Source organism: Anguilla anguilla, chromosome 2 (genome assembly GCF_013347855.1).
Source record: "Anguilla anguilla isolate fAngAng1 chromosome 2, fAngAng1.pri, whole genome shotgun sequence".
Lineage (NCBI taxonomy): Eukaryota > Metazoa > Chordata > Actinopteri > Anguilliformes > Anguillidae > Anguilla > Anguilla anguilla.
The window spans coordinates 33,165,291-33,190,252 of NC_049202.1; the positions used below are offsets into that span (position 1 = coordinate 33,165,291).

Below are 24,962 nucleotides of genomic sequence, written 5' to 3' on the forward strand. Positions count from 1 at the left end.
CACATGGACTACAGTAACACCTTGCCAGTCAGTGTACTGGCCTGTGTCATTCGTCCACTGCGACTGGTCTAGAATTGTGCTGCCTGCCTGCAGAAAATTCACACTTACCATAGCACTTTTGAACACCCTTCTCTGGCTTACAATGGTCACCTGCATTGAATACAAATTTCTCACACTGGCATGCCAAGTTGCAAAGTGTACTGCCGCTTCCTGTCTTCAGATAATGATCACCCCATATATTCCAGTAAAACCTCTCGGTTCAGCATCCTCTCGCCAGCTGGCTGTCCCATCCATTCAAGTTCCCAGCAGCCTCTCCTCACAACCCAGACTCTTCCTCTGCCCTCATCCCCCGATGGTGGAAAGACCTTCCCCAGTCAGTCAGGAAGACAAATTTACTGGCTGTTTTCCACTCTCAGATATAAAGGTACAGTACCGTGGTACATTTTTGTCCTTTAACGAACAAATAAAAAAAGGGAGAATAAAATAAAAGGGAGAATGCACATTATGTGATTTCACTTGTAGGATAATAATGTAACTCACAGCCAGTACATTAGCCATTTGTACTGCCAGATACCAAAATAAAAATTGTACAGTAAAATACAGCACATCATTTACCAGAGTGCACTCACAAGCGTTTGTGTCTAGGTTATCACCACTAGATGGAGACCCACTCCACCTGCATGATGATCACCACAGGCACACAATCAAGTTCATGAGATGGATAGTAGAGTGTATGTGTAGAGTTCACCCTAACCCTAACCACTGAGCTTAATTCTGGGTTAATAGAATTTACAGTTAAAAATAAAAAAACGTAAACATATTAAATGATGAAAGAACTTCCTGCAATGAAAGTGTACTTTTTGTTAGTGCACATAATGATTGGTTATTATTATTTGCTCAAAATTTTAATTCCATTGCATAAAATGCTCATTTTATGCAATGGAATTAAAATTTTGGGCAAATAATAAGTTTGGTTCTCATTCCATGATAGTGCTTTTTTTCTGTCAGAGCACAACCCTACACAGCATCTCACAGATAATCACTCATCTTATTTGAGGCAACACAGATGTTTTATGCACCCATTCTGTACTTACAGAAACATTTGAGCTCTTACTGCAAATCTGGAAATATTTCTGTTATTATAGGCCCACACCTGCTCTTGTTTCTTTCTTTTATGCTGATGTGCTCTTGATTAGATGATAGTCCGAAAAGTGAAATAATTCAAAGTGAATTGGCCTTTGACCTTCAAGATGACCTTTAAATATTGATATTTGGAGCCTTTATACGAGGGCATAGATGCACATTTAATTCATTAAGAAGGTATGTTGCATTATACATCACGGATTTGTATAATTGCCTTACTATGCCTAGTAGAAAGATTCATTGTCACATCTTATGTAAAGATCACAATGCCCTTTCTTTGTGCATACATAACTTAGCCCAGAACAAAACACTTATGAGAAAATGTTTCTTCATTCAGCCCAGAACAAAACACTTATGAGAAAATGTTTCTTCATTCTCGCCCAGATTGAAAACTAGTCCTACGTAGGCATAACTACCTAATTATTAGTAAATAGCCAATTAATAGGTAGGTTACACTCAGATAAAAAATAACTAATCGATATAACTAATAAATTATAAAAGTAATTTCGCGCCACAAAAACGTTTTACACCACGAAAACGTAGGACAGCTTCACGTATGTGATGTCTGCCTATAAGTAAACTTTCGGTTTTCGTTTGGAATCCATTGTCTACTTACAAGTGAAGCAAGTCCCAGTTTAAAGTAAACGTTACGTTGACACTGTACTTTGACTTAACCTGAAGATTTCACCATGTCTGCAGACATTAGAAACATGACTGACCATCACAAAGCTATGGTGAGTTAACTATGCCTACGGTGGATAATGCGTCTTTTTAGAAATGTTTGTGGAAGTCGCAAATGCTAACGTTAAAAGTATTTTTATAAAATGGCGGAGGAAGAAAAGGAAGTTGTACAGCATGTTGCGCTGACCCTGTATTGCTGCCTAATCGAGGGATTTTAGGTTTGTTTTAACATATTCCTTAGCTTCGCTCAACTTCAGTCTTGTACAGAATTATATGGGGAAAAAACGTGCTCATGTAAAATGAGACTTTACAAAAGCTTGTTTTGTTTATTTTCAGAGACCCACATTTTTACATAATATGTCTGAAAATTATGTTCAAAATGTTTTTTCCCCAGTGTTTGTTAACAGATCTAAAAACTTTCCCCTAAAATTGTATGAATTATCAAGGTCCAGAGCACCCGTGGTAAATAAAAATGCTTTGGTTTTTGTCATTTTAGCAGCAAATAGGCTTTCTTGAGGACCAGATGTACACATTATTGTGGTGAAACATTTAAGTTGTCAGGCACATGGTACAAAAAAGAGGAGCTGGTTTCTGCCCAGCTACAGTACTGGACCTGAAAAAAGAACAAACAATGATCACCTCCTGCACTTTGCCTGAGTCTATGTATAGCCAGAGAATAAACAGGTGCTCTGCCCAAACTTGGATGCCCTATCTATCAGCATGTTCAGGGTGCTTGGATGCATAGTGTCTGCATCTCCCTGTCATTTAATGTCATTCCGATGTTACTGGACACAAACCCATTAATCCCATTCCTCCAGGGGCATGTCACTGATGGAAACTAGCCAGGATCTGCTGGCCAGTGTCTGAAGCAGGCAGAGAGGCCTTAAGCAGGCCAGTCCCTGCTGGATGTGCATTAAAGGTCTTTACTCAGGTCTCAAATATGTGGTGAATTTCAGTGGGTGTGGATGAGTCAGTCTGTGTGTGCTCAGCTGGAATAAGCCCACATCCCAGTTCCCTTTCAGCAGTGCACTTGTTCAGAGAAGCTCCTTTCTCATGTTAAACACTACCAGTCAATATATTATTCCTTTTGGCAGTTAACTTTTATTCTTTATATTTACTCCCTGGCCTGGCTAAGTTGAACTAAATCACTTCATTCTGCTTCCAGATGCCCACAGTTGCACCCACACCAAGAGTTTTTTACGAGTTTTTTTAAGAGTTCATTACCATTTAAGTTTATCCAATGTATATCACAGAATTGTCTTAAGTATCGTATGGGCAAACTAAAAATGACTTTGCAACTCATTGGTGCTGCTGCGCTTTATGTATACCAGCAAAAGGCATTCACTGGCTTGGAAATAATTATGGAACTATGGCATACAAATGAAAAAATTGTTAATGGCTCCAAAGAGAAATTTTCGGTTAAATTATTCTGTGTTGTGCTATGATCACATTGAAACAGTTAAAGTTTCTGCATGCACAGGATGATTGTTTGGTGCAGGACCCTACATGTGGTTTCAGATGTAGGGTCCTGTCCAGAGTTGTTTGTAAGTTTGTAAATTGATCAAAGAGTTAAGCATGGGTAGGCGTAGGCAATGTCATAAAGGCATGCAAGATATCTAGTCTTCAGATGTGTTCGACAGACATGTTTGGAAACCAAGAGGACATAATGGCAGGACTTTTATCAGTACTTTCTTAGGGTAGTTTCAAATAGTTGTCTCCTAAAAATGTATATTTCTGGTATATACTGTTTTCTGTTGCAGAATAGGCAGAATCATTTTCAGTCTGCATACTTTTTTGTGCATATATATCATATTCTTCTTGGGTTGATCCAAAATTTAATTATTTTTCTTATTTTTCGGTTTGTGTTTTTTATTGTTATTATATTGGTGCAGGTTTTATATTTTCTCATGTTCTGTGTTGTTCGATCTTTGAGAGGGGATTTTTCTGAGAAATATAAAGACCTTTTAATTAGTTATGAGTTATAGTTTCTTCAGAGAATTCTGAATCATTGCAGTGCGTAAAAAAATTTTTTTTTAACATAAAATATAGCTGCTGTCAGCAATGAATGGGCTAAGTACTACAGCTCCCCTCGTGACTAATTCATATTTCATGTGTGTGCCCCTCAGGCCTCATGGAGCATGTGCACCAAGGTTTATGCCAATATAAAAGACATATGGCCACTGCTAACTTGACCACCGTATTCATGGCGAAAAGGATGACTGAGATGGTGCAGCCAGTTATAATTCCCTTCTCAAGCCTGTGCCAGTCTGATGTTGTAGAACCAGAAGTAATTCTCATCCGGAAGTTGTTATAATAATCCAGAATGAGGTCGTTGATCTTGCTGGGAACATGGTGTCTTCGAAGAGCCTCCTCAACCAGCTTGTGCAGTATGGACCCGTAAGCGTTGGCGAGGTCCAACCACAGGACCACCAGATCTGCCTTGCCTTCCTTTGCTTATCTTAAGAGCTGCGTGACTGCCCCTGTATGCTCCAAACAGCCAGGTGTTCCAGAGATCCCACCTTTCCGTACCGACGTGTCAATGTAATTATTCTTTAGGAGGAACTTTGTCAGCCGTCGGGACAAGATGCTGAGAAATATCTTGCCTTCTATGCTGAGAAGTGAGGTGGTTCTAAACTGCTCGATGTTTTTGGAGTTCTCCTCCTTGGGGATCCAAACACCTTCGGCACACCTCCACTGGTTGGCAACTCTTCCTCTCCGCCAGATCACTCTCAGAATCTTCCACAGTTGCTGGAGGAGTCTCGGACAACGTTTATACACACTGTACGGTACTTTGCTGGGCCCTGGGGCAAAGGCTGATCTTGCTGCCATAACAACTTCCTGGACTTCCTTCCAGCTTGGTTCCTTCATGTCAAACTCAGTTGTTGGGAGTGCTGGGCGTATCAGGGCTTTGTTGTGGCTAAGCTCCTGCTCTCTCGCAGAGTCGCTCAGGGTGTTGCGAAGAAAGGTGTTTACGTCATCCGCTGGGGACTCGAGGCGGCCGCTCCGCTTATCACTAAGAAGCTTCTTGATAAAGACGAAGGGGTTGGCAATGAAAGATGTCCACTTCTTGGCCCTTTCCTTTCCTCGTGTTCTGTGCCACTCTGCTCTGCAAAGAGTTATGAGCTTTTTCCCCAGGATGTCTTGCAGCTCTGTTAGTGGTTGGCGTTCCTCTTCACTGGCCCCCTTGTGCTGATTCTTGAGAGTTCTCAGCTCCTACTGCGATTGTTGTATTTTTGTGGCTCTCCGGTTTTTGTTGTAGAGTTTCTTGTTGTTCCCCGTTTTGACGTGGCTGAATCGCTCAGATACATAGATAACAATGATGGTTGTCATTGCCTGCAACCGTCTGTCAGCGTCACCCTTAGCTGTTGTTTGTAGGATTCCGCACGTCTTCGAACTGCTGCAACTCACTCTTGTTGTTTGCTGGAGGCCATTTGATCCGCTGTCGAACTACTCTGCATGGAGTCGGGGGTACAGGCGCATGGAGGGACTGGGCCCTGTGGGGTGAGTCCTGGCCCTGCTCCTCCTGTGTCTCACCAGGATGTGATTCTGTGCGTTGCACCTGTTTCTCCTTGTCCAGACACTTCATTCTGGCCTGATGGATTTTGAGGTTGCGCAGATTCTTGCACTCTTTGCCACAGATGCATCTTGCGTTCATTGTCATCTTGCCGTTAGCATGGGTCGAAATCCTTGGGTCCGTCCTGTTGGGGATCTCATTATCCCCCCCTCTCGGGATCCCCTGGGGGTATGCTTCAGAAGGTTCACTCGTAGCTTGGATTTGGTTTCTTCCTTGCAGAAGATACAAGTCGGGATGCTAGCCTAAGTTTCCCCGGTTGCCGTCTTTTTGTGCTGTCAACTGACTCTCCAGTAGGCACCAAACTATTCTTGGTTGTCATCTGGTCTATTCCCAGCTGTCACTGGTTAACCCAGAAATTCAGGTTGCAAGATACATCTCTCGAATGCTCTGGGAGGCATCATCAGTGATGTTCCTATTAAAGATAATGGCCAAAGACATAATGGCCAAAACTGCAGCTAGATTGGGCAATAACTGTAGGACAGTGGTAACCAACCCTGTTCCTGGAGATCTACCATCCTGTAGGTTTTCATTTCAAACAACAAGATCCCTAGCTGTTGAATGAGGAGTGCTTTGTTAGGGTAGGAATGTAAACCTAGAGAATGGTAGATATTCAGGAACAGGATTGGTTACCACTGCTGTAGGAGATGTCTAAATGGTTTTTTGACTAAATCCAAGATGGCTGAAACATAAAATGGCTGGCACCAAGGGCTTATGATTTCCCAGTTAGGATCGTTTACTGCAGTGGTCCACAAAAAGGTTGGTTGAAATATCTGCTTTTATTGCAGAGTAATCGGTATATAAACATTTTGCCTGGTATAACGCACCCAAGTAATCTAATTTCTTGCAACTTAATGCTCACGCCTTAGGACCCCTGGCAAAGAAGGATACCAAGTTTGGCATCAATACAACAAAACATGGGAGAGATATTGCTCACTTTCTGTTTGGCACCTTCACTATCAAATTTGTTTATTTACAGCAACCATATTGTTTGACTGAGAAACTATGTTTTAATAACATTTGACAAGACCTAAAGAGCATGAGGATAAAAGAATCATGATTCTAGGCCGAATAGCAAAAATATAATATGAAATTTTATCTGTGGGTGGTGCTACAGGGATAGATGAACTGACAACAAACATGGTGTCTGGATACCTTTACCTCTGCCAAATTCCACAAAAATCCACCTAGTGGTTCTATGGGCTGCCATAGATTCCCATGGCAGAACTATAATAGTGAAAATTTGCAACAGTTACAATATGTGCCTACATACCGTTAGGTGATTGGCCCCTAATTATATGCTATTACATACAAAAAAATGACATATAATAATAAAATGAGTTTATCTTAATATAATATTTTGAAATGACCGCCTTATTTTGGAATAAACCTTGCATTGCTTCCTAAAAAGTATTGTGTATTTACTGTGGCTATAAGATTCAGGTACTGCATTGTTAAAAATACAGAGGAAGAAACCCCTTGAGATTGGAAACATTTTATTCTAGTGTTTTTAGTCCAGAGTTCTATTTTCTGCAGTGTTCAGTGTTCACAAAAATGCCTGCACTGGAAGCAATCTTGTGTCTTTTTCCACTAGTTTGTGTAGGTGAACTCATGTTCGTTTATCATAACTCTTGCTGCATGTAATCAGTAATAAAATTATACCCACACTAATTAATGCTAGACAGTATTTTTCAGTTCCTTCTGTTCCTGTTACATGTTCCACAAATGTTTGACTACCTTCAATCACCCTGTAAAACATTAATTAAAAGCATGTTTGGGTGTTATGAAGACTGGACAGGTCTGAGACAGAGGATAAGAGCTTCCTGACCATGCCAGGAGCAGAGCCCCATGGGTGATGTATCATTGGCTATTGCCTGACCAGGGTATGGAGGCTTCTTCTGTGTATCTATGCTGTAGACTGTAGAAGCAGCAGCCAGCTTGAGAGGAGAGGTGTCCATTTAGGTGGTCATTTGAATCGATGGAAGATTTACCAGAAATGGGTTGGGCTTACACGTGCAACTTCAACTCTCCTGCAGTATTGCACCACACTGACTTTTTGTTGTAGATTGACTGATTTGATGCTAGCAGTGATAGACCAGGAACATGATTCACCAGATACTGTGATTGTTTGTTATTCCAGAGAAGTGCTAAAAGGTTTTAAAACCCCAGAAAACAGACAAAGGCACTGTTCATTCAAGCTTATGACAAAGACCAGATGATGGAAATACATGATGTTCATTGAGTTTGAAGTTACTCAAACTCCTCAGGCACAGACTTATCTGCAAACCAGGTTCCACAGAGCCCTTTGAGCAGTGTCCACATTGCGTGCTGATTTGTTTTGTATGAATATGTAACTTTCACATGCATTCAGTAAAAACCGAAAATTTATCTAAAATGTAAATTACACGTGTAATTTTGTGTTCGCGGCACAGTGGAGAGCACTGCAAATAAAAGACATGTTTCACCATACTTCTTAATTGCCAAACTATTACAGTATATTGGGAGGAATCCACTGAAATAACTTTGATCAGTCCCTGTGACCAGCTGAAGGTGCAATACTAACCTATAAGGTGGTTGTACCCCACAGATAGTAGAAAAGCATCTGCCAAATAAGTGTAACGAAAAAGGTCAAACCTTTATTGAGTGGAGCACAATCTTCCAGAGGCTTAAGTTACAGTGCAGCTAAAAACTTAATGAAGATCTGGAACAGGGGATAGCCTGTTCATCACTGTGACAGATATTTCGGAGATGCTTACAGAGACCAGGACAGTGGCCGCAGTGGCTATTGATGAGGGTAGATATTGATCAGGAGCTTCATAGTACAAGACTAATAATTTATTGACTCTCTATTAGGCAGTTGGGAGGACTCGGAGGTGGAACAATGTCCAAACGCACAGAAAGACATTGGATCAGCTTGACCCATGAGCCCAAATGAGTAATGGTGTGTAAGATTACTGAGAAAAACAAAAAGGGAAGACAAAGAGGAACGAATCTTAGATGTGAAACAGACAACTGTTTTTTTCTCGACCATAGAATCACCTTTCCAGCACACATTAAAAGAGGAAACAAACAGGACACTTACTGTACTGATACTGTCCTTCACTCTGAGCTGGTGAGGGCAGAAAACAGGCCTGTATCACAGAAGCACATTGGCTGTAATCATCCTGATCCTAATACGTTAGTTGCATTGGGCAGCTTTCCTACACTGAAATAATTGTTTCCTGGAATGAACCTAAAAACTTTCAATTGGAAAAAAAAACAAAAAACATAATCGCTATGAATTGCAATAAAAAATTTTGTTTTATCCTTGTTATGTTTAGATAAAACATTACAAATTGTTGTACCACAAACTGATTTAAAAAACGCAATACCACTTTTAGTTACATGTATGATTAAATGCTGGTACTGTTTGTCAATATGCTGTCAAACTTATAGTGGGACAAAATTAGCTTCAAAAATGTATTTTTATAACTTTTTTAATAATGAAAAACTGCAATACCACTGTTTGTGTAATTTTACGCACACATTAGTGGCGAGTAAGAACCTCTGCACTACAGAATATCACAAATTAAGTAATTAGTGAGTATCTGAAGGGCATGCAGTTGATAACCTCTACAATATTTGCATTGGTCAGCAGAACACTATCAGGGAAATGTAGGTTTGTTTTGTTTGGTCTCCCTGGTTCCAGATTTGTTATCAGACACCCTCTGCATGTGTGTGTGTGTGTGTGTGTGTGTGTGGGTGGGTGTGTGTGCGTGGGTGTGTGTGCGTGGGTGTGCGTGCATGCGCGTGAACATGCGCGTGTGTGTGTGCGCGCGTGTGTATGGGTGTGTAACGGAAAGACAGAATGAAATGCAGAAAAGAAAGATAGCAGAGCCTGCCCCAGCCTGCCTTGCAGGGAGGGAGGGGGAGAGCAGGGAACTGGAGATGGCTTTCCCGTAACTGGCGTGCACCCTCGGCCAATAAGAGAGCCTCTACACGCAGAGATCTTGGCTAAGGGCCAGCAGGATTTAGCAGCACTAGAGAGGTGCAGACTGAGCGCAGAGTCAGAGAGAGAAAGAGGCGGAAGAGCAACAGAGACAAATCTCTAGCGCTGTCTGCAGTTTGAAAAAGTCTCCGAAGGAATACCAAAGAAACGATCACCGGCTATCAAAGCTTGCCTCGGTATGTCAAAGATTTGTGTCTCGGTCTGTTAGCTACCTCTGAGTTCAGGATTTTGTCTCAAAACTGACTTTGAGTGGTGAGTCTGGTTGTTTTTTGGGAGCTGGCGTGGCTTGTAGCAGGAAGTAACAGGCAAGAAAAATAGTTGTACGCCATAATGAGGAGGCGGGCAGGACTGGGTTTTTTAATTGTTGAGAAATGCAAGGTAAACCGTGAACGCTTCATGTAGTGGGGAAAACATACAAAATTATTTCACGGGGAGCCCGTGCACTGGAGCGGTTTGGTGAGGGCGGCTTAGTGCAGGAGAGGCGCTCGTTATTTTCGCTGCCCCAGGCGAGCAAAGGACAAAGCCAGCGCTACAGATGAAACGTAAAGCCGCTCACTACTTAGTATAGCTGAAATGTAAAGGTTTCTCGTCACAGCCGCATAAGCGTTCTTGTTAGCCGTTGGATTGCGTTTGTCTCGGGCTTCAAGACCCAAAGACATGGACGAACGCTGATTCGCGTGGCGGTGAACGCGTGACGCGCGTCGAACCGAAATCAAGAGGTGCCGGCGAACCGTGGAAGCCCGCGCTCGCGCGCCGGTCTCGGTTGAGGCGGATCAACCCGGTCAGGATTTGAACGGAGCATGTGCTGCAGGGCCCGGCCCTCCCGCTAGGCCTCCGCGCCGCGCTTCTGCGGGTCCGCTAACCGCTCGGCGATAGGGGTGTGTTCAGGCGCAACAGAGCGGTTCCTCTGTAGGAGATGGCTGCTCGTGGTCGAGTAGTGTCAGCTCAAAGGGTGTGATTTTTGCAGTGACACAAGAGCAGCAACTCAAGAGATGGTGTGAGATCACTTTGCCTCCCCTCCTCCCAGGTAGACGTGAGAAAGTGCTTTTGACAGTAAAGAGACCGTGCTTGATGTGTGTTTGTTTACAACACATCTCCTGTACACATATTTGTCAGAAGTGGGTGTGCCTGGCCTCCTGGCAGCCCAAGGAAGTCTCGTTTTGACTCTTCTTATGTCTTGACTTGTCAAACCCAGAGATGCTTGAGTGGGGTGGAGCTTCACTTGTCAGCTGCAAGCACTGAGTGGTCATTTCTGGACTGCAGTTGCACAAAAGGCATCAGCATCAGCTGAACTTGAGGATGACATTGACCAGTGAATGCTTTTGCCCAGATGATGTCACATCTGTAGTAGTATAAAGCCATTGGAACCATTATTATTTAACCATAATTGTTATTGCTATCAGTGACCAGTATCAAGAAGCAGAGTTAGCCTGAAGATTGCACTGAGTAAAAAATCGCACTTACTCAATGCAGTTATCCAACTAACTCAGTAATCCTGCTCTGTGATACAGGCCCCAGGTATCTAAGAATTTTGGGTTGATTTCTGTGGAATAAACATGCCAGTTCAGTCGGTGTTTAATTAACTTATATTAGAAAGGTTGCAAAGCCAAGCTTACAAAAAGATGTCTTGGTGTATAAGGGGTATATCAAGACTGATTAAAAGAGTACAGCACATATAAGAGGAAAGCAAATGCATAAAGATACCTCTCTTTATTTGAGTGGGAGTAAATTTGTGCCTTCAGTGTGTTTAATGTCACATTGTAATGTGACACCCAGGTTGCCGTTTGGTCAGTTGGCACGCAGTCTGACCTGACATGACACTGACATGATATTGAAGGAACATGACTGGAAAACATTACAGATGAGCCTCAGACATGGCTTTTTGGACCAATAATTTCAGGTTATTTGGAATTTTGTGTATTTAGGCACTTGTACATCAAGCTCAGTGTAGTTGTAATTGCCTTGATCGTGTTTCTGTAAAACTGAATATTTAACGTGGTTGTATTACTTAAGAAAGTGTAAACATGATGTTATATACTGCATTTGATTTATTCACCATATAAATTAAATGCAGTAAGCAAAGTGCATCATTATCATTCGTAATTCATTATATCTTAATGCAAGGAGGAATGAAATCAAAATCAAAGTTTATTTGTAAATGTCAAAAAACTAATTTTATGAAAACAAGCCAGGAAGTTTCACACTAGTCATTTATGGTATTTTAACACACCCTGCAAGTCAGATAGAGGGGTAAAGAGAGGCACCCTTATGGTGTTTGCTGGGGGCTAGATCACCCGGTCAATCTCAGTCATTCAGGATTGTTGTGGTGGGTGTGAGCCGGCCGTGTCAAGATGGTGGGCGTTTGGTGGAGAGACTTTGACAGCTGGGAAGGCCCACAGAATGCATTTTTTACTCCGCCCGCCAGGTCCCCGCTGGCTATTTATACACCCCAATCCAGGATCACTAACAGCCTCGGCTCACTCACGCCCCGGCCTCAATCAGATACATGCACACCTACGCACGGCTTAAGCGATCCGGCTGGAATTGCTAATAATATTCCGTGATTAATTCCGATCGTCGCGTTTATCCCCACTGTGAGCCGAGGAAAGGCCCGTTTGCCGGTACCAGCACAGTGGGGTACTCCTGTTGTATTTAACAGCGGTTCTGGGGCTGGAGCCAGAAAGATCAATGGCGTAGATTACCGAAGGCCGACAGCAGATGGACTGATGCAACACGCAGCAACCCCGCCACCGCCGCGGAGCCGCGCTACGCGGTGAAAGATGGCTCTGGAGGTTCTGCCTCCGCAGGGGGGAAGGAAAGGGCAGGGCGTACTGCAGTGCTGTATAACCACTGCGACAGCGCTGTGTGTTTAACATGCTAGAGTAATGAGGCCGTACAGCGCGAACCGCTCCCAGTTATCTAAATGAACTGCCCCAGGAAACTGGCTAAAATGCTGCCTATTTTGGTAAACTGTTTGATACTCATTGCAATTATGCTTGAAGTATTACCCACACAAAGATTTGTTGCAATTGTCTCTAAACCTATGTGAAGTTTTATCTGCTATAGCTGGAAATGTTTGGCAGTAAATGTGTTGCTTTATTTTATCAGTTTATTGTGTTTTCATAAGCTCTGAGAAAGAGCTCTGTTTATGTAAACATTCATTCTGGTGCCCTCCAAAATTATTGGCACCCTTGATGAAGATGAGCAAAAAAGGGCTGTGTAAAATAAACAGCACAGGTAATTCGGTAGCCTAAATCTTATGCAAAAAGGTTAATTATATTATTTAATTGTAATAAAATACTCAGGAAAAAAAAACAAAAACATTTTGACAAGAACTTTTAGGGTTTATTTCCCATAAAGCTACGTACCTTCCTTCGCAAGGATAAAACTACTGAGTGAATGGTATCTTATGATATTGGTGAAAGAACAGCGGGGGTCTTACTTCATACAGAATCTTTTCAGATTTTTCAGAATTTCCAAAGATTTGTCAGCCCTGTTCAATTCTAGCCACACATTTTCAGTCAGTTCAAGTCTGGAGACTAACATGGCAAAATCTACATATTCAAAACAAAGATGGACCAGTGGATTAACAAGCCTAAAATTACTGACAGATTTCTGAAAAAAAGCTGTGTCTATATAATTAGATTTGCAATGGCTAGGCTATACATCAGATTTGTCCATTGACTTAGCCACCTGTGTGTGTATAATGTTTAAGATACACATGCCTCATTTAGGAAAGCTTCCAGTAACCAGTTCATCGTGATAATTCTTCGCTAACTTGTGAAGAAAAAAAATGGTTTCCTTGCTTTAAGTTTGCTTTAATTATCTGAATTGCATCTCTGCTGAAATAGGAAAATAAACCAAAACGGAAGTTTCATCAGATTAATTGAAACCATTCAGTGCTTATCATTCAAAGTTATGGTAAGAAATAGAATTACGGGAACTTTATCTGCTTTTTTACTTCCACATACTTGTAGAAGAATATTTAAACAATCTTTTGCTTGTTGTTTAAATATTTATTGATGAATTGCATGGCTACAGCTGGTTTAGTACCGACGTGTTAGTGATAATGTGATGTCCGGGATCGTCAAAGATTTAAATGCATACGCACAACAGCCTAAAATGTGCTTGTTTCAACTTTCTGCTCTTTGTTGCAGTCAACCTAATAAATGAGTGTTTAATCACAAACATTGTAATGTGAGCACAATCCATTAATTATTTGTTGGTGGCTAATATTTAAAGCAGGCCTTGTGCAGACAAGCCCTGGTGACCGTTTAATAGCCAAGGGATAAAAGCTGCTATGCTTGTGATAACTGGAATAAGGTCATGACTGAATAGCTTTTCCTGGCCAGAATATAGCTCTCTCCCTGCCAAATTCAATAATGGGAGTAAATGAACAGGAAGGCGAACATACTATGGACCATATCATTCCAAAATAGCACAGGGCTACAAGGTGTGGCTCAGTTACTCGACTCCACCACTGTTCTTTTTCTCGCTGTTAATCTGAACGATCTCTGCTTCCTCATTGTGCCTGCCCCACATACCTTCTTGGTAGTTTCGACTGATACTTCACAAATGGCCGCTGGTTGTATTGCCATGCTGCATTGCCGTGCAGTTTTCATAGCTGTCATATCAAGCTGATTTGTGTTTGTCGATGCCCCGGGGCTTTGAAGTGGTGTTTTGAAGGGTCAGTCTCAAACCGTCCACCCACGGTGAGTGACTAAGCATTCCCAGGAAATAAGGTGCTCAACCTGGCAGAACCTCTCATTTGCCACACAGTGAGAGCCTGTGTGGTGCTCAGAGCTGAAGAGGCATAGTTCCACTGTATTTTGACATTATTAATTTATGTTGCACTTGCCTGAAGGCCCTCGCCACCACAAGCCGTTCTGTCTTGCCGTTTACAATGCGGTCTGTAAATGGAATGGTGTAGCCCTCTGGAAACAATGGCTCAACTGTCAAGTCTAGCGCAGCAGCTGTTAATAAAAGCTATATCTGCACTTAGTAGCTCGTAGTCAAGGGTGTTAATTTCGCCATTGCTCAATCAGCGGAAGGCAGTACTTGCACACGTTGAACTTTTACAGCATTTACAGCCGTACTTCTGTTCAATGTTCACACCTATGGCTGCACACAGCCTGTGAATTGCCCGTGAATATCCAAGCGAGTTACACCAAACGACCAGACCTGGGTCAAATATGTATTTGTTTTGGATTTCTGTGCTCTGTTGATCTTGCCTGGTGTAATTGAGCCTGCCAATATGACCAGAAGGCGGGGTTTGCACTTTTTGAGAGTATTTCATTGGTTCCAATACACCAGACAAGATCAGTAAAGCATAGAAAATTATTTGAATCCAAAACAAATACGTATTTGACCCAGTTCTGCAAATGACTTTGAATGGCAATAACGGGCAGCGGCACTGAAACGGACACGCAGTTTGAAAAGAAGCTCACCGGGGGGGGGGCGCCGGGTTTCTTTCAGCTGTGCAGGGCTACGGAGGAACGAGGGATGGCCGTGCACAGGATGTTCAACTCCACCACCCCGTTCAAGGAGCTGAAGGGCGGCTCGGAGGTGGGGTGCGCGTACCCGCGGGAGGAGGCGAGCGCCGAGGGGACGGGGGGCAAGCAGGACCTGCGAGTGCGGAAGACGCTCCTCGACGTGCTCCTGACGCGCGGCTCCGCCAAGCAGGTGGGCGCCGGGGACCAGGAGACGGAGAAGCAGCGCGTGTCCATCATCGCCCAGGCAGAGTGTAAGTGGGGCGGAGGGACACGAACTGGAGGGACGAGAACGGGACAATTAATAGGGAAGGGGATGATTATTGGGGATGGGATATTTAATGGGGAAGGGGATAATCAATGGGAAAGGGAGTAATCAATGGGGAAGGGGATAATCAGTAGGGAAGGGGGTGATTAATGGGGAAGGGGGCTGTACGTTCAGTAAGAACAGACTAAACTAGTTTGCTTTCATAACATTTTTAAAACAGTGCCCCTTTAGTTCTGTATAGCGCATGTACAAAAATGCTTCAGAAACGCAGAGGGACGAGGCTGGAGGGACATTGCGGTCGCAGAAAACTGAATCGTGATCTGTTCATAAAAAAGAAAATAGCAAAAGAAAATGGACGTTAGAATGATGGGAGGGCCGAGCTGTGGCTGCCAGGGAAATGCAGTGTTTAAGGCATGCCGTATCTGCACCTTTCAGGTGAAGGACCCCAGGAGTTCACCCCCACCAGGACAGAGCACAGCTTCATCAGATCTGACTTCACTAACAAATACAGGTATCGTTTCACTGTCCTCCTTTTTGCCCGTAAGAGAAGCTCTTAGTTTCAGAAGAAATTCACCAGAGGGTCAATTTTCCCATATTTCTAACCCAATCAGATTTTATTGTACTGGTACTATGAATGTGAATGATTGAATGTTCCCCTGTCAGAACTCATTGACTTGAAGGCATTCTGATCATGGCTTCCACTTTTGTAGGCCCTCTGTGGAGCACCATGGCGTGCGCAACAACGTGGCTTGCCCAGCGGCCCAGGAGGAGGACCGCCCGGCACCTGTGAGCCCCCAAACAAAGAAGAGGCGCAGGAGGCAGAGGCGGAGAAGGCATAAGGAGAAAGAGCGGGAGGGAGAGAGGGAGAGGACGCCATCGGGGGTGCCAGAGCAGGAGAGCAGCAGCTCCTACAGCCTTGAGCATGGCCAGGTAAAATCAACATCCCAGTGGCAAGTTGGATCAACTTCAGGACCAGAGGTCTGCAACCAAGCAACATCTCAAGCACTCATTAAGCCATTGAAACTTTAAACTGGGGAAAGAGGAATTCGTTCAGTCAAGACAATGAATAGACAAATTATCTGGTTAACTGACCTGTGAATATCAGGCCCTTCTCTAGGACTGTTGTTGAGTAGCTACTCCACTTATCACATTTCTGTGAGTCATCCTATGCCAGGAGCTCCTTAGCAGCTTCTCATCCATTAGCATTAACCAGTATTCCCTCAACTGCAATCATTTTCCATTACAAAATGAGGCATTCTGTTTACCATTCCACTCTGAATGCCTTCCCCCCTCCCACTAAGGATATCATAAGCCAGTGACCTCTGTGTAGATTTATATTTTAATTTTTAATATGAGAACCCCTGACAATCAAAGTAAAATAGATATGACCATCAAATTTGATCCAAATTTTGAAATCTAATCTTAAATTTTTGTCATGAGATGGTATATGCCTGTGGTGATGACCTTTATCCCACTGCCTAGCTAGGTTTAGTTCCCAAACACCCTTGCTGGGAAGGGGCCTTGTTCTATGCCTGTGGTTTACATGATGGTGAAACACAAGAGCCTGGGACAACAATGTCTGCTCCACAGGAAGGGAAGTGAAACTGCTGACACTTGGTGCCGTTGAGCACCATCTGCCAGCCCGATAATTACTGTACCCAGCTGGCTTTAGGCCAGGTTTGGCATGTGTGTGTGTATTGTATTCTTAAGATATTTCACACTTCTCAAAACTACAAAAAGAGACCTTTGTTTCCACAATATGATTCATGGTTAATTCCTTGGTTTATACTGGTACTTACAATTGTCTTCCGCAACTAAGGAAGGGATTCAGAATGTTCAAACAATATTTAGCCTTGTTTTAACTGCTATTGCCATCCTAATCCAAACAAATGACATGTGTAACTACAGGTGTTCTTTGGAGAAGATGAAAGAGCCGGTTCCCTCATTTCCTTAAAGACTCAGTGGTTCTTGTTGTGTCCTCCCACCAGAAGGTGGTGCTAGAGTGCACCGGCAGCAGCTACAACTTCAGTGACGTCCAGAACTTGGGGGTGCAGGAGACAGAGTCGCCTGGGTCGGTGGAGCGGGGGTTACGGCCACCCCGCTGCGATGAGCTCCCTCTGGGCTTCCCCGCACACACGCCACTGTCCTGGGGGAGCCCTGGGCTCTGCGGCAGCCTCTCCCTGTGCAGCCAGGAGAGCGGGTCCGACTCCCAGCTCAGCAGCTTGGAGGGGTGCGAGCTGGCGGTGCAGGCGCTGAGGGGCTCCGTCAGTCAAGAGGAGCGCTGCTTCGCTGGCCCGCTCTGCAAAGCCCTGGAAACAGAGAAAGAGAGGAAGGGCGACTCCTACGTCAACGAGGGCATCCTTTGGCACCCTGAGGAGGTACGAGACGAGAACACAGAGAAATCGGGAATCCGCATAATGTTCTGTTCCGTCCATCCGTAGTTTTTTTCTCACATGCTTATGTTCTTTTTCATACTTGGTTCTTCTTTGCCTACTTTTGCACATCAGTCTATCTGAATATTTATCCATCCACTGTCCCTGGCCATAGGGCTTTTTAAATTCTTGTTAATCCCGGGTGGGTAGTTCTGTTAACCCCTGGTTTGTATTTCAGAAACTCCAGCCCCAGGATTTTGAGTACAGGGAGGGGCAAGAGTACACCCGGCTCAATCCCATCCAGAATGGATCATTCGGGGACGTTTACCGCGTGCGCGACAACAGTACCGGATTCACATGTGCCGCCAAAAAGGTAGCGCCGGACTCTTCCCCCGTACCGCACACTTAATATGCAAGCCCCATCATTCGCTAGTACAGTTCTTTTCCGATTGCATGGGCACAACATTCAAGGCACGGACTTAAAACGGCTTGGTCGTTTATCATTCTGTGCACGCAGATACCCTTGAACTTGTTCAAGAGCGAGGAGGTGGGCTCGTGGAGTGCCCTGAAATCCCCTCGGGTTGTGGAACTCTTCGGGGCCGTCCGAGAGGGCCCAAACGTCATCCTCTTCATGGATCTCAAATCAGGTTAGTACCCCCTCCTTCACCCCTCACAGACAGACTGAGACACCTTCACTGTGTAAGGGACCCTCAAGGAAGATCCATTCTCCAGCATTCCCTAGTAGTGCAAGGTGACCTCCCCTGGCGATGTAGCTCCCTGGCTTCAGACTGTGGGAGTCAGAGCTCATGCAGTAGCCGTATGTAGTGTATTTGCAGCTATGTCAGATCATAAAGATGACATCATTCCATGCAAGTTATTCACACCCCTGCCCTCCATAGGGTTCAGTCAAGTCAGGCAACATCAAGATAGAAAACTCACACACAACTGAAAATGAATATACATCTATTAGAAAAAGGTTTAAAACGCCAAGCTAACAAAAAGTTTCAAGTATGGCACATGTATTGAGTCCATTTGGACCATCGCATGCTTCAGCTTCAGACCAACCTATACAAATTCATGCATCATAATTCATACATGGCACTGACATGGGTCTTGGTGGGTGATGTCGTTCCTATAGCAATTGTTAGCCTAGGACAGCCTATACTAGAGTGCAGATGTTATGTCATTGGTAAGATGTTACACATGGTCACTGCCCAGAGGCTGTGCAGTTTGGGCAGTCTCTTACATCCCGGCCCCTTCTGCGTCCCCAGGTTCCCTTGGCGGGCTGCTGAGAAAGCGGGGCCGGCTGCCGGAGGACCTGTCTCTGGGCTACCTCTGCCAGGTTCTGGAAGCGCTGAAGTACCTCCACAGCCGACGAGTCCTGCACATGGACGTCAAAGGTGAACGTGAGACACTGGAAACCTCGCACGCGCGGAAACACGGAACGAGCGAGCTGTTGTTGTTGTTACAGAACTGGGCTTTTTGCGGGGTTGAAAGTCGGCAGAGATTCAGTGATACATATGAAAAGAAGGACCGAAAAAAAGGTCTAAATTAAGAAGAAACGTTTGGGTGTTGTTTTCTTTCACCCCCTTCGTTGCTCTTGTGTGAATTCACAGATTTCACCCCCTTCGTTGCTCTTGTGTGAATTCACAGAATTCTTGACGCTTGTTGATCTCTTGACACTTTCTGTGGTGTAAAAAGAGCCGAGAGAAGCGGGGGAATTTCCAGTCACATGACCCATGAGTCACGCTGATAAAAAAAAAAAAAGAGAACAGCAGGGTTTTCTCTGGTAAAGAGGAGCGGGATCTGCATTAAATCTATTTTCAGTCTGCCACCTAGTGGAGAAAAGGTAGTGCAGGTGAATAGGCTGTTAATGCTGCTCATTGATGGTACATTCTGCCCCAGTGACTAAATGAATCAAAATAAAAAAATGTCACATCATACTGCTAATCATTATTAATTTTTTTATATATTGTGTAGTAGCATTTCCGTAGATGTCTTGTGAGAGTGCAAATACGTTTTGTGTGATGTTGGGCTTGTCTCTGTCTGCAGCGGACAATGTGCTACTTTCAGACGATGGGAAGGACACATTTCTCTGTGATTTTGGACACTCTGAGAGGCTGGACCTAAATGGGCAGAGCACCAAAGTCTACGGAGGTAAAGCTGCTCTACACAGTACCACAACCACAATTATTATCGACTGAAGATTTTTAGATACTCAGATTGTAAAATAGACGTACAGAGCTCTGCAAAGAAGCAGCACTTCTACTGTACCAGTACAGTTTGGGTCTGATAATACTGGTGTGTTTTACAGACACCAGATGCAGAAAATTTGAGATTTGGGTTAAATCGACATTCTGTGACCACCAGGAGATGACTATCTGACTTTCTGTATGTGTGATTGTGTTTTAAGAGGGTTACCTCACCTCCTGTACGTGTGCATGTATCCGAATCAGCCTGCTAACTACTGTGACCTCAAAATATGTCTACAAGGCATACTGCGTACTGATTAGTGTGTAAGATTTAGTATGCAATGGGCAGTATGCTAAAAATATCCTCCATATTCTTTTCCAACCGTACTGGAAGCGTCGTAAGATGTCCCACCCTTGCGTGGCCATGCTCACATGTTGTTATTATTGAAGGAAAATGGCAGCAAAGCTGCGCTTTGTTTTTAAAGGGACGCTGTACATCATATTTATTTGGTTGTTTTTTGAAAACTTGACTTATATAACAACTTTCTAATCCAGTGTACTCAACAACTATACTCACTAGTAGGAAAGTGCGTTGATTCGGACACGGCCTGTGTTTTAAGAGAGGGTGACCTCACTTCTTGTATGTGTGACTGTGTTGCAGGAGAAGGGTTCCAGGGCACAGAGACCCACATGGCTCCAGAGGTCGTGAAAGGAGAAGGCCATTGTGACAAGGCAGATGTGTGGAGCAGCTGCTGCATGTTACTGCACATGCGAAATGGATGCCACCCTTGGACCCGCAACTACTCCCATCCCCTGTGCCTCAAGGTCGGTTTCCACTGACACTCAGGGCACTGTGGGAAATGTAGTCATTGCGTCACAGACACCACACCTGCAGATCTCACTCTTACATTGAATATACGTATGTGGCTATTGGTCGAACCTCTGCTGGTATAAAATTGAGAGTATGTAATGTGTGATGTGAATTTAAATTTGTTTTGTTTTTTTCATAGATTGCCAATGAGCCCCCACCTCTAAATGAGATCCCTTCCAACAGTCACCGCTGCACTGTGGACGTATTCATCATGGGGCTGCAGAAGGATCCAAATAAAAGAGCATCAGCCGCTGAACTTCAGGAGAAAGCCATTAAAGCTCTGAAAGAGGGTGAGAGTAGATTGTAGATGTTTCAGAATCATACAAATACATTTCTGAACCAAAAACACCCTGTAGATATAACGCCGTTTGTCATTAGCCTTTACACCAGCGCTTCCCAGGGCCGTGCAATCATGTGACCCCGTTGTGCATTTGTGTGTGACCGCAGTGGGCGGGCTCACCAGCCCCGTGACAGGGACCTATCAGGAGCCAGCGAGCACCGGGTCTGTGAACAGGCCCGCCGTGAGGTCCAGGTCCATCCCCTCACTCCCCGCAACAACCAGCCCCGCCCCCTCCCCCTCCCCCGAGGAGAAACCAGAGCAGAGGCTGCTGTGGGTGAGCCCCTGGAGAGAGAACGCCCACAACGAGGAGCATGAGGAAGAGGAGGAGTATGGGGAAAACGAGGAGACCGGGGACGAGGAGGAAGCCGACACGGAGTGGGAGCCCTCCTTGCCCGAGTGCCTTCGCCCTCTCTCAGCCCGCCACTCCAGACCTGAAAAGTGGGAGCAAGTGGACAGCGCCTCCACAGTGTCAGAGCAGGAGCTGAGGAAGCTGAATAGAGGTGCGTCAACTTTAGATTCTGTAGCAACTTCTTCCCTGTAACAGAGAAGATTGCATACTGATACACATCATCTGGGGCCGAGCAGGGAACTATATTTAGTCTCATGTTTTTTCACTTCCCCAGGGATACAGTGTAAGGGGTTTCTGTGCTGCGGCCCTCATAGCAGGCTGTTGGAAGCAAAGTTGTCTGTATGAATACCAGCGTGCGTTAGCTGTGATGTGGCGTGGCTTTGACCTTGCTGTGACCGTGTTTTCTCTTCAGACTTAATCCTGGATAGCCTGTCCCAGCCACACTCCCCTGAGATGCTCCTGTCCTGTCTGAGCAACGACTGCCCCGACCAGAGAGACCCTGTGGACAAGGTGAGTCAGTCACAACACGAACATGTAGTGTAAAATGCCCTATAATGCCCACTGTTAAGTTCTACTGTTAAATTTCCGGTTGTCGCCATCACAGGAAAGGTACATGCTACAATGAAACATTTATCAATGAAAAAACTCATTACAACATCACAAATGTCGAAAGGTACCAAAAATATATGTGTATTCATCTTTTCGACAAAGAATCCTTTCAGTGAGAGAATTGGAAACATTATACTATAGGACTGAATGCTAGTTTTTAAACAGAGGTTAACAGTTCTGTCAGAAAACCTAAGTCAATAAATGACTCGAGTTAGGGTCCAGGACAGTTTAGTTTCTTGCCAGCCATCTAAATGTTTTACACCTGCTCAGCAAGTACAGCAAGCTATAATACAGATACATCACAGTGCAATGCAAAAAGGAGAAAAAAGACTCATAGTGGATTGCAAGACAAACGGTTTTTAGTGTAATAAATAGCTTTTATATCCAATAAGATCAATATAAAGCCCACTGACTTCACACATTTTAGTCATCTGTGCTGGTTTTTTTTTTTCCCCAGAGTACTTGAATTACTCACATAGCTCCATTAGTCACTTTCAGGAAATCTTGTTGATCTTTTGCCTTATAAGTCAAATAAAATAATCAATAAATAAATCTAAAATAAATATGTGTAGCTTTCAGCAGGTGCATTTATATGGGTACAACAGAGCACCTAAGTTGACATAACAGGATGTGACAAAGCCTATACTAGACAGTTATGGGACAATATAAAATAGCATCTGCAGTCAATGAAAAGAACTGAAAAGCAAAAACCTTCATTAAAGTATTTTCTATTTGGTGGTACAGTTTGACAATTTAGATTGAAAGAAAATGTATATCCGCACACTGGATTACAGCTCTCAATATTTTATTGACTAAAAAAGCAAAGCAACGTTTCAACCCAACAGGGTCTTCATCAGGCAAAAGACCGGTCATTTCAGTCATTTGCCTGATGAAGACCCTGTTGGGTTGAAACGTTGCTTTGCTTTTTTAGTCAATAAAGTATTGGGAACTCTAATCCAGTGTGCGGACATCCTTTTTCTTTCAATATTCACAGGTACTTTTATCCTGCACCTGGCCAAATACTGGTTGGATGTGCACACAGCTACTCTACTGTACAGTTTGACAATTATTATAATACAGTATATGTTTTTATTATTATGCTCTGTGAGATGTTGCACATCATTGTAGAATTGTAGCAACAACACTTTTTCCTTGATACTGTACGAGACTGTTATGTTTTGAAAGCATAAATTAGTAGAGTACTGTGCATGCCAAACACCCTGTAGATACTAACCTCCTCACACATTTCCATCTCCTTGACCCCCTCCACACAGGACTCGCGCTGGTCCATCAGCATGCGAGATGACCTCAGCTCCGGCGTCTTCTCTTACAACAGCCAGACGGACGGGCAGATCTTCAGCGTGGACTACCTGCTGCCCGTCCACCACGCCCCTTCCCGCTGCTTCGAGGGTGGGTGGCACGAGCGGACCTGAACCGGAGTCTTTCCTCCCCGTGGCACGCTGGTGGGATTCACCTCTCCCTTTCTCCCTCTCTCTGTGGGCCAGGGGTGGACGTGTGGATCGAGAGCTTCGACGGCCAGTGCCTGAGGATCCGCGAGAGGTCCAAGGTGAAGCTGGGGCACGTGGCCGTGGGGATCAGCGAGCAGGTGAGAGAGCGGGCCCGTAGGCCTCCGACGAGCGATGCTCGGCCAAGTTGGGCGGGAACCGCGCCTCACCTCGCCCCCCCCCCCCCCCCCGTGTGTGTCTCCCGTGCAGATCTCAGAGACGGCCTTCAGCCTGGAGGCGCTGGACGGGCAGCCGGTGTCCCACGACGAGGAGGTGCAGGACCAGGGCGCGTTCCTCCGCTGCACCCCCGCCCCGGATGGCAGCCCCTGCTGGCGATGGAGGGTCAGAGAGGGGCGGCTGGAGGTGCGCGCCTGACCCGACCGTCCATCGGTGCTCGACCCAGTCGGCTGCTGTCGGTCCATGTGCTGTTGTCTGGAGGCGTGTCCTGCCTTTTAAAATGTTAGCCTATCTCACTGTCACATTTCTCCACAGCAGTCTTATTGGCTATTCAGCCTTCAATGAACGTATTTGAACCTCTCTACCTCCCGAGGTTCGGTTCTGATTTTTAAATGTAAGTGAACTTAAAATACCTGTGAAATGCCTTAGAACATGTATGTCTGTGGACAGGTGACATGAGTGGGACAGGCAGGGGAGGGGAGAAGGGGAAGAGAGACAGGCACAGGCAGCCATCTTGTGTTTCACTACGGTGCAGCTGATGAGGATGACGTCGCCGGCCTTGTGGTAAAGTGAAAAATCAAGGCGACTTGGCGATTCTCCTGGTCAGCTCCAGGTGTGAGAATGAGTTGGGCCTCCCGTTTCTCCTCCCTCTCTCTCCAGCCTGCTCTGCCACACAAAATGTACTCCTCCTGAGCCAACTCAGAGTGCCACCATCTTCATAATAACCACTGTCATAAGCCATAAGGGACTCTGTTGAATTCACTATGTACAAGCATTCGTTGTGTGACTGCATTAAAATATCAGCACAACACTGTTCTGTGTTTTATTAGCATTGCCTGTCAAGGAAATGGCTGCTGTGCAGCATGGCTCTTTGTCTGGAAGTATTTCACAATATTGTGTTTGCTGAGAGCTATTTCTCGGCTAGAATGCTACATGAATACTTTACATACACATAGTGTTGAGTTTTGTACAAGACATTGCAGTAGGGTCACAGGCTATCAAGTAGGGATGGGCAAAACTCGGAAAATCGGTTATATCCAATTCCCATTTTGAACGCACAATTGTCTGTAACAGCAGCTGCGGTCATGCATGAACCCCCCCACAGTCAAATCTGCAGAGTATAGACTCTCCTCTGGAGAATGTCCTCTGTCTGAAATGTGGTGTCACGACGACTTCTTTTCACACTGCAGACAACAGCAAAGCTTGTATAGAGGGGAGCTGGAGGAAGACCTGTCATATGCAGCTTTAACATGCAGTCTATGGGTGCACTAAACGGTACTACTCATCACTAGAGAGTGGTGAAATGCAGACGCCTAACCGACTGCACACACCCATATCCCGTTGCGCGTCGCTGTGTGGCACTACTGGCCACAGTCGGTACTGGCATGGTCCAGACTCAACCCGAGG

At 44.7% G+C, this 24,962-nt stretch overlaps 1 protein-coding gene across 3 annotated transcripts; it reads left to right on the forward strand.

Moving 5' to 3' along the window:
* The first annotated feature begins 1,742 nt into the window (after positions 1 to 1,742).
* LOC118221513 (mitogen-activated protein kinase kinase kinase 14-like) lies at positions 1,743 to 24,120 on the forward strand. Of its 3 annotated transcripts, none has more exons than XM_035406639.1 (16): positions 1,743 to 1,877; positions 14,859 to 15,126; positions 15,576 to 15,651; positions 15,851 to 16,070; positions 17,129 to 17,518; positions 17,751 to 17,885; positions 18,030 to 18,159; positions 18,784 to 18,912; positions 19,565 to 19,669; positions 20,366 to 20,529; positions 20,715 to 20,865; positions 21,023 to 21,415; positions 21,677 to 21,774; positions 23,148 to 23,283; positions 23,379 to 23,479; positions 23,589 to 24,120. In XM_035406639.1, the coding sequence occupies exons 1-16, from the start codon at positions 1,833 to 1,835 to the stop codon at positions 23,751 to 23,753; spliced, it is 2,706 nt and encodes a 901-aa protein (XP_035262530.1). In that variant the 5' UTR covers positions 1,743 to 1,832; the 3' UTR covers positions 23,754 to 24,120. The 3 variants fall into 3 exon arrangements, with proteins under 3 accessions (XP_035262530.1, XP_035262531.1, XP_035262532.1); XM_035406640.1 differs by having other exon boundaries at positions 17,132 to 17,518; XM_035406641.1 differs by lacking the exon at positions 1,743 to 1,877 and adding an exon at positions 9,408 to 9,559.
* Positions 24,121 to 24,962: the final 842 nt, after the last annotated feature.

Coding starts and splice junctions, on each gene's coding strand:
- LOC118221513 (XM_035406639.1), top strand. CDS start 1,833: ATGTCTGCAGACATTAGAAACATGACTGACCATCACAAAGCTATG. Junction 1,878..14,858: donor CTGACCATCACAAAGCTATG/GTGAGTTAACTA, acceptor GGTTTCTTTCAG/CTGTGCAGGGCTACGGAGGA. Junction 23,284..23,378: donor CCCTTCCCGCTGCTTCGAGG/GTGGGTGGCACG, acceptor TCTGTGGGCCAG/GGGTGGACGTGTGGATCGAG.